This window comes from Schistocerca cancellata, chromosome 7, assembly GCF_023864275.1.
Source record: "Schistocerca cancellata isolate TAMUIC-IGC-003103 chromosome 7, iqSchCanc2.1, whole genome shotgun sequence".
NCBI classification, from domain to species: Eukaryota; Metazoa; Arthropoda; class Insecta; order Orthoptera; family Acrididae; genus Schistocerca; species Schistocerca cancellata.
This window is the reverse complement of record NC_064632.1, coordinates 136,861,844-136,871,340: the sequence shown is the minus strand read 5'-3', so window position 1 is coordinate 136,871,340 and position 9,497 is coordinate 136,861,844. Positions and strand designations below refer to the sequence as shown.

At 45.2% G+C, this 9,497-nt stretch overlaps 1 protein-coding gene across 1 annotated transcript in view; it reads left to right on the top strand.

Annotated features, from left to right (window-relative positions):
• The first annotated feature begins 65 nt into the window (after positions 1-65).
• LOC126092441 (protein CASC3-like) overlaps positions 66-9,497 on the top strand; it is a 106,849-nt gene continuing 97,417 nt past the window's right edge. The window contains exon 1 of the mRNA XM_049908041.1: positions 66-364. Coding sequence (XP_049763998.1) covers positions 263-364 — 102 coding nt within the window. The 5' untranslated portion in view covers positions 66-262. The remainder of the gene's footprint in view (positions 365-9,497) is intronic.

Below are 9,497 nucleotides of genomic sequence, written 5' to 3'. Positions count from 1 at the left end.
ATATTGTCAACTCACAGCCTTTGTGATGCTGATTTGTTTACATATAGTTATAAGTGATATATCTATCTGGTGACTTAGATCTCTCAAAATACGTACATTAAACATTTGTTGAAGTGCCTTAATTAAAAGTGCTACTGTGTGTGTATGTTTTTGTTTGTTACAAAAGCTGTAACTTAAAAACATATTCTGCCAAAGTTATTTGTGTACATGTTAGGTATGTAAAAGGCGAAAATTTTAAAAGGCAGTAAGGTAATTAAACAAGATGTCCGAAAGAATCAGGCGTAGAGAGACAACTTCTGGCGAGTCTGAAGGATTGTCAGAAAGCTCTTTCGATGGTCTGGACGTCAAGAAAGGCTCAGAAGGAGTAAGTATGAAACTAATTTATTTAAATTTTTCATCATATGTTGACGAATAGAAACATTACTAGACGTCAGCGAATATCTACCAAACGAAATGTATATAGGTCGGAAGTGTAAAATGGGGATGAACCGTTCTTGAATTATAGACACAGAACATTAGAAAAACAGTAAGTGTTGCCATCGAAAATGCAGTGTTTTGTCAAGTTCCCCAAGCGGCGTAGCTTATTTTTCTGTCAGAGCCATGTGGCAGAACACGCAAGGCTAGCGCCGACTCGTTGCTTCGCTTTCAAGAATTTTTTTTCAGTCTAGAAAGCTTTAATTGTTAGAAATCAGAATCAGAAGCACAAGAATTGGAGTCCCATTGTGTTCTTTACGTCCATGGCGTATGGGAAGCTTATTTTGTAAATTGCCAGATGTGGCCTCGATCAAATCTGCTTTTTTCAGTTGTGAATTTTAAATGAATTAATTGAGAGCATCTGGTAACATAAAGGGAGTTAGATCTGAAGAGCTCTTTTTATAACTTGCCTGACTAAGGAATCAGTTTTTAGAGGTAGCGTAGGTGTATAGAAATATTCAATTTGTCACAATATTTCTTTGAACAAAATATTTGTGTGCCCATTTAGTCAATGAGGAACGCCACTAATGCAGCATAATTTGAGTCAGAGCAGGACCCTTCCTGAAATTCAAACTGTCTTTTCCAATTAAAGCTCAAGGGGTTTATGAACAATGCACTGAAAACTCTCCCATATTCAGTTAGGTCCTACAGAAGTTTCTAGTCAATTACAGGCTTTTGATTGCAGATGTTTGCAATAATAGTGGAGAAAGAGTGCACCACTGAAGGAAGATAATGTAATAGAGATTTTGGCTCGTTAATTTTGTGGGAAATATATTAGGTTGTGTAGATCATTCACGTTGTCCATTGCCCCTTTCACTAACACGTTTCAAAGGAAAATTTGTTATATAGACTGCAAAATTATTGTTGAATAAGGCAAACTGCAAGACCTGGTAGTTGATTGGAAAACCTATCTTGTGCCCAAGAAAATGTTCAAGCCCGTGAAGGTAATAATTAACATTCCCCATGCTCTGAAAAGCCCAAGTAACTTGTTTTTTTTTTATTTATTATTTATTTATTTTTATTCAGATAATCAGTAGCTTGTATGCTGGTACTCACAATTGAGTTTACAACTGCAGTTTATACTGAGTGTGCTTTTCACTCCAAATCTCCATATCCATTCCTGGTCTCTGATCTCATAGTGGTGGATTGGGGAGGGAGGTGAATTGAAGAGAAACACAATGGGCCTACAAAAAAAAAAAAAAAAAATCAACTTTAAGGGATGACCATATACTAATGAGGGTCTGACATTTTTTTTTTTTGGGGGGGGGGGGTATTTATAAGAGTCTGCTGGCCAATATTCCTCCAGCAGTAGTGCCTCACCACCCTACCACCCCTGGAAACGATAACAAGTCGCAGCAGTCGGTGTCGCCACTGGACGGTGATGACTTCATGCATTCTGCTCTGTCATCAGCTTTTGAAGGAGCCCAGCCAGAGCTGTAGTATTGCCCAAGTTTACCTTTCAGAGGACCTGGCTAGCTTTTTCCATCTCATCAGCTTCCTGAATAAATATTGTTGCATTCTGAATATATCTTCTTACTTTATAGTGAGCGGTCACCTGTGTGTGTGTGTGTGTGTGTGTGTGTGTGTGTGTGTGTGTGACATTTTACTGTATGGGCATCAGCCAGTTCAGTGTTCCACACTAGATTTGTGAGCTACTTTGACAGAAAATTGTGATAAATCTGCTGTACACTGGGCACATGTTCAACATCTAGGCTGTTGTACCTAAAGAGTTGAGCAGAATCACAAAGTTTCAGCATGGGAGTCACCTGAGATCTTGAGCAACAGTGAAGAAAACTTGATGATTTATTCATATCTGTTGCAGTATGGAAAAACTGGACTTATCACAGGCATGGTAACTGGCGTCCCTATACTGCTTATGAAACTGTAATTCAGTGTGTGCTTCATTGAGGACCCATGCATTCATCCTGTAAAATACATTAAAAATCTGCCTCGATTGCGAAAAAAGCACCTAGTGTCAAGTGTTAACCCAGGTTTTGGCGTAGGTAACTACACTAACTACACCTTCTTCAGAACAATAATAAAATCCACAATTGCCTAAGAAGACCTTTGTCAATGATTAAAAGAACACCATAGTTATGCATTTATAAACAAAAAAGAAAAGGAAAACAAAAACAGAACATATGTACAAAGTCAAAAGCACTACTTAACTTACTGGTGTATGCTCCACCTCACACCGGCCTATGTTCGATGGGCCATGACCCGCCATAAACTGTAGCTACAAATGGTCGCTCACTTACAAGCCTGACCCGCTATCTATGCACATGCACAAGGCAAGGGAAATTACTTGAATGCATTTAGTTTTTAATATGTTAACCAATGATTGCTGACGCACTGCGATGTTGAAGGTTCTTACGTCCTGTAAAATGTTGATCAAAATTGGAGAAGGTTAAGTGAAAACCATTTTTAAATTTAGTTGCATTGATGTGGAATGTTCCCATTGTGTTCTAATGACTGTAACACACAACATATGTTTGGTAAGTTAGTACCCGTACTCACACAGAGTAATTTTCCTGTGTATCTCAATACTTTATCGTGCACATTGAGTTTTAATACATGATATGACACACAGTTTATTTCATTCTTCATGATTGGCGAACCTTGTGAGAATGTATTACTTGCAGCAGCCATTCCCAAGTGGAACAGCGTCCAATTTGGTTTTACATTATGCTGCGAAAGATCAGTTTTTGTGTGATTCAGAAAATCCTGCGCTACAATTGCAGAGTAACCCACAACGGCATGAGGTAATACTTCCATATGTTCATGAAAATTTGTTGGTCCAGTACGGAAATTGAACATTTTGACTCAAATGATGCCTTATCATTGCGTGTGATGTCTACTGTGGACAATTCGGTTTGTTCCTATCCGCAAGGTACAGACAGGTTACCAACACTTGAGCCCCTGTGTCTTCTAAAAGCTATCTTCCATGCCCCCAAGCAGCACTCCATCTCCGCATACACTTTTGCAACATTCTATTTTACTTGGAACACCGTCTGATGGTTAAGGAATTCTATTTGGTGTTTAACGAACGCTTATTATGACGACATTCACTTTGCTTTCTCTTTCAGCAGTCATGTGTCCTATGCCCAACCATCCATTCGCATTCATAATGTTGCGATCAGTGACATTGTTTCCAAATGTGGCTCATACATCCACACCTGGCCTTAATTTCAGCCGGAACACACCAGATCGGCGTTCTGGTGCCTCCCAGGAAGGTGTTTTTCTAACTCACTGGAACTGATTGACACTTCAGGGGTGTGTGTGTGTGTGTGTGTGTGTGTGTGTGTGTGTGTGTGTGTGTGTAGGTAGGGAGAGGGGGTTGGTGGGTGGGTGGCTCTCCCTAGTATACTCAAGTTAAGTTCATTGAGCAATTACACTGCAACTACAAAATTGTTAAGTATTTCATGGCCACTTGTTGACAGATTGCCTGTTTCCAGAATGAGATTTTCACTCTGCAGCGGAGTGTGCGCTGATATGAAACTTCCTGGCAGAGTGAAAATCTCATTCTGGAAACATCCCGCAGACTGTGGCTAAGCCATGTCTCCGCAGTATCCTTTCTTTCAGGAGTGCTAGTTCTGCATGGTTCGCAGGAGAGCTTCTGTAAAGTTTGGAAGGTAGGAGATGAGATACTGGCAGAAGTAAAGCTGTGAGGACCGGGCGTGAGTCGTGTTTCGGTAGCTCAGTTGGTAGAGCACTTGCCCACGAAAGGCAAAGGTCCCGAGTTCGAGTCTCGGTCGGGCACACAGTTTTAATCTGCCAGGAAGTTCCAGATTGCCTGTTGTCTTGTGTCTTGGGTTCTTCGGCCTACATTTGTTTGATGTTTTTTCTGACGTTCCTCTAACATAATTGGCTGGCATTGTCAAAGTTTCCCCATGCACTGCTGGTGGTGGCAGAGGGTGAAGCTTTGATAATGCCAGCAACTCGTTCTAGTGTGACACCTATAAAATCATCAAACAAATGTTGGCCGAAGAACCAGAGACAGAAGCCAACAGGCAGTCTGTCTACAGTCCAACCAATTGAACAGTAAGGCTGACAGCTGTTGATAACATGATGTCATAGTCACAAAGACTACAAAGTTGTGCCAGTACGTATGGAACAGAACTAGGAAGCAAAGTGACAGTGCTACAGTGGCAGATAGTAGCAACTGTTGTTTATATTAAATCTTGTGGTTTTGTTGTTGTGATCATTAGAAATTATATTTTAAAAGCCTGAATTTCAGAGTAGTGTTTTGTTAAAGTGATTTCTCATTGTAACTTTTATCGCAGGTTTAAAAAAAAAAAAAGAAAAATCAAAGCTTGTGATTTATGTGGCTGCTTATTTTGCACTTTGTGCTGCTGTGTACAGTTCTTCCAACCACTTAGCAGCCATAATGGTGCCAGGCAAATCCTTTTGAATTTTCCATCCTAACTCATAATGCTGATAGTCTCTTTTTGAGTTGTTCAAATGTACGTTCCGTATTCAGCCCATCATGATACATAACGCATGTCTTTGCGTCACTCACTAATTGTATCTTAGGCGTATGCAAGTGTATGTTGTCAGCCAGTTACCCAAACCAGCAGCAGCTTCCCATTGTCATTAATTGCTGACATATCCTCAGTTGGTATACCCGAAAAAGGAGCCAGTAGACTAGCTGCAATAGGATCCACAGAAGGAATAAGTATACTGACTTTTTGCCTTCACTGCACTGGCTTTTCTGCTCTCACTATCTGTCGTTAAACTGTCCAAAACTTCAGCTGGTTTCTGCCTGGTCATTCCCATGTTTCTGGCATTTCTGCAACCTCTATCTGATAATACAAAACAATACACTTTCAGTACACCACCAAACAAGGACATATGTCACAAAACATTCAGGCAGAGGCACAAGGAATAACAACAGTAATTCTTAGAACAGTTCAGAGGCCATTGAGACTCTGAACACTGATGTGCTTCATGGCCCCAACGTTGGCATGTCTCACATTACCTGGGCAACGATGCATACACATAATTCATGACATGCTAAATTATCCCCCCTTGAGGGTCTGTGGGTTAGAATAGGCCTGCGGTATTCCTGCCTGTCGTAAGAGGTGACTGAAAGGAGTCTCTCACATTTCGGCCCTTTTGTGATGATTCCCTGTAGGGTTTGACCTCCATTCTTCAAAATTTTCCTGAAGAGTGAGCCATTTAGGTAAGGGCACCCTACATGGTGCATCGTGCCCACAGTGCGTTGAGATCTTTAGCCCCCTTTCTCGTCGTCGCATTGCAGTCCCGCTCATTCTCCATCTCTTGGGTGAGGATATATTCCTGGGTGCAGTTTCCACCATGCACTATGCGGTGTCACTTTGTGCACCTACGACGATCATGGACTCCTTTGCATCTGATATCCAGCACGGTAGCCAATCTATTGTGGTGGGGCCGCCATGTACCCTGTTGGTTGTAGCCCCCTGACAACACGAGGATTGCTCTGCTGATGCCTGCGCCATTAACTCCCCACATATGCCAAGGAGTAGATGCCTATCTCCCTGGGGCATCGGGACTCCCGGCAATGGCCATCCTGCCAGGTGGCCCTTGCCGAGGCTGGGTGGCGCTCGTGGTGAGGGCCCCTGGTCGGAATGGGTGGCATCAGGGCGGATGACATGCGATGAAGCGTAGTACATCATCTCTCGCTGGTGGACCTCCACCAGCAGTCTCTAAGCGATCGAGGTCTAACCTCAACCTAAGAAAATCCAACCCAATTTCGTTCCCCTCCCTGGCCACACCTTGCGAGGAACGCATGGCTAAGGATGGCAGTGAAGCTTATTCACCCCAGTACCTCGTCTCTGTGTGAGTTGATCGGGAATCATTCATGTCAACGAAGTCTCAGTTCTTTGTGGAGCATTTAGAGGACAAGTTTGGGGAGGTGGAGGGCTTGTCCAAAATGTGCTCTGGGTCAGTCTTGGTTAAAACAACTTCCTCTACCCAGTCACGGGTGCTCTTCGCCTGTCACAAGCTGGGGGATGTTTCTGTTTCCATCATGCCCCATAAGAGCTTGAATATGGTTCAGGGTCTTATCTTCCACAGGGATCTGCTTTCGCAGTCTGACGATAAACTGCGCTCCAACCCAGAACGATGACGTTTTCACTTCGTCCAGCGCATCCATTGGGGTCCGAGGCATAATAAGGTTGCCACCAGTGCCTTCATCTTGACCTTCGAGGGTGACGCATTACCCGAAAAGGTCAAGGTGATGGCTTACTGCTATGATGTGAAGCCATATATCCCTCCCCCCAATGCGGTGTTTTAAATGCTGGAAGTTTGGCCATATGTCTTCCCGGTGTACTTCCAGCGTCATATGTTGAGATTGTGGACGTCCTTCACATCCCAATACTCTATGTGCCCCACCTCCAATCCTTGTTAACTGCAGAGAGCACCATTGCCCTTGCTTGCCGGACTGTAGCATTCTACAGAAAGAATGGAAGATAATGGAATAAAAGACCTTGGACTGCCTGACCTACACTGAAGCTAAGTGAAAATACGAGAGGCTCCATCCTGTGCGTATGACATCTACCTACGCCGCCGGTGCGACAACGGTTCTACCATCTTCCGTTTCACCATGTACAGTTGGCTCTCAGAGCCGTCAGAATCTACCTGCCCCCTTGGTGATGGGGGCACTTCGCTCCCTGTTGCTCCTGCACTACCTACTTCAGCAGCAAACACCCCCCCCCCCCCCCCCCCCCCAACCGTCGGGGACATCAGCCCCACTTCTCAGCTGCAGAAGCATAAGTCTTCTTCGGCTCCTCTCGCCAGGAAGAGGACCCTTGGATCACTCCATTCCTGGGTTCTGACCAGTGGTAAAGCGGATACCTGCCAGTGGCTGAAGCAACCACAAGTAGCTGGTCGTAGGGCTTCACGGTCCTCCTCAGTCTTTGAAACTGACCCATTGAAGCTCTCCCAGACAGAAACCCCGAAGGAACAGCGAGAGAAACCAAAAAGGAAGAAGGCATCAAAGAATCCAGACCTTATGGTGGCACCCATACCAACGCTCCCTACAAGCTCTGCGTCTGAGGATGAGGTGGCGATTCTGGCGTCCGCTGAGGACCTAGATCTCACCAGACCCTCAGCCACAATGGATGTCACTCACACAGGTACTCTGTCGGTGGCAGCAGATGACACTGAGACATAACCTGCCACCGTGAGCACTTCATGCCTTCCCATCCTAACATTGACGTCATCCTCCAGTGGAATTGCAGCAGTTTTTTCCACCACCTTGCTGAGCTCCGACAACGTATCAGCCTTCACCCTTTTTTCTCCATTGTTCTCCAGGAAACTTGGTTTCTGGCGATGCGAACCCTTGTCCTCCATGGCTATCAGGGTTATTATAAGAATCGGGAAATTTATGAGAGTGTATCTGGTGGAGTCTGTGTCTATGTCTTTAACTCTCCTTACAGCGAGCGTGTCCCTCTTCAAACACCTTTAGAGGCTGTCGCTGTTTGGGTGTGGACGCCTCAGGCTGTTACTGTTTGCAGTCTCTATCTTCCACCGCATGGTGATGTCCCACAGCATGTATTGGCTGTGCTGATAGCCCAACTGCCACCACCTTTTCTATTACTTGGCGACTTTAATGCCCATAACCCTTTGTGGGGTGGATTGGTGGCAACAGGCCAAGTCACTGTCGTTGAGCAAGTGCTAGCACAGCTCGACCATTCTCTTTTAAATAATGGTGCCTCCACACCATTTCAGTGTGGCGCATGGCACATACTCAGCCATCGACCTTTTGGTCTGCAGCCCTGGCTTTATACCATTTGTGCAATACAGTGTACATGATGATTTCTGTGGTAGTGACCACTTTCCACTCTTTCTGTCACTGCCCCAGTGTCACTCTCCTGGGAGCCTCCCCAGATGGACTTTGAATGAGGCTGACCGGGCTTGTTTGCCTCCATTGCCACTATTGCGCCTTTGATGTGGTGGCTCACACGATAACCACCGGCATCGTTTCTGCAGCGGACTCTGCAATTCCCTGTTCTTCCGGGTCCCCTTGGCGGAGTACTGTGCCTTGGTGGTCACTATTATCGCTGGGACAATTAGTGATTGGACGCGGGTCCTTCAACATCATAAGTGGCACCCATCACTGGACCCATCACTGGACCACCTCCTTGCCTTTAAGTGGCTCCGTACCTGAGCCCGACGCCTTATTCGCCGATGGAAGCAGGAGTGCTGGGAAAGGTATGTCTCCACCATTGGCATCCGTACCTCTCCATCACAGGTTTGGGCCAAGATTAGGTGACCCTGTGGATATCAGACCCCCATCAGCGCATCTGGGATTTCCCTGAATGGAGCAGTCTGTACTGAATCAGACAAGATTGCAGAATTCTTAGCAGAGCATTATGCTCGGAGTTCTGCTTCTACGAATTACTCACTGGCCTTCCACTTCCTGAAAAAGCGGTTGTAATGTCGGAGCCTTTCGTTCCACCCCGAATCGTACAATGCTCCATTCAGTGAGTGGGAATTCCGAAGTGCCCTAGTCGCTTGCCCTGATACAGCTCCTGGGCTGGATCGCTTCCACTATCAGATGCTCAAACCACCTCACAGTAAACTGCCAGCGACACCTCCTAGACCTTTTCAACCGTATCTGGTTTGAGGGAGTTTTCCCCGTCTCATTGGTGGGAAAGCATTATCAGACCAGTGTTGAAGCCTAGAAAGAACCCACTGGAGACAGACAGCTACCGCCCCAGTTAGCCACCAACTTTCTGTGAAAGTTGCTTGAACGCATGGTGAGCCGGAGGTTGAGTTGACTACTTGAGTCTCGAGGCCTTCTGGCTCCGTCTCAGGGTGGGTTCTGTAAGGGCCGCTCTGCCACCGATAATCTGGTCTGCCTGGAGTCTGCCATCCCTATGGCATTTGCCCACTGTCAGCATCTGGTTGCTGTCTTTTCTGACATGCGGAAGGCATACGATACAACATGACGACATCACATCCTCACCATGCTTCATGGGTGGGGTCTTAGGGGCCTGCTCCTGATTTTTATTCAAAATTTTTTTGCTTCGTTCCTACTG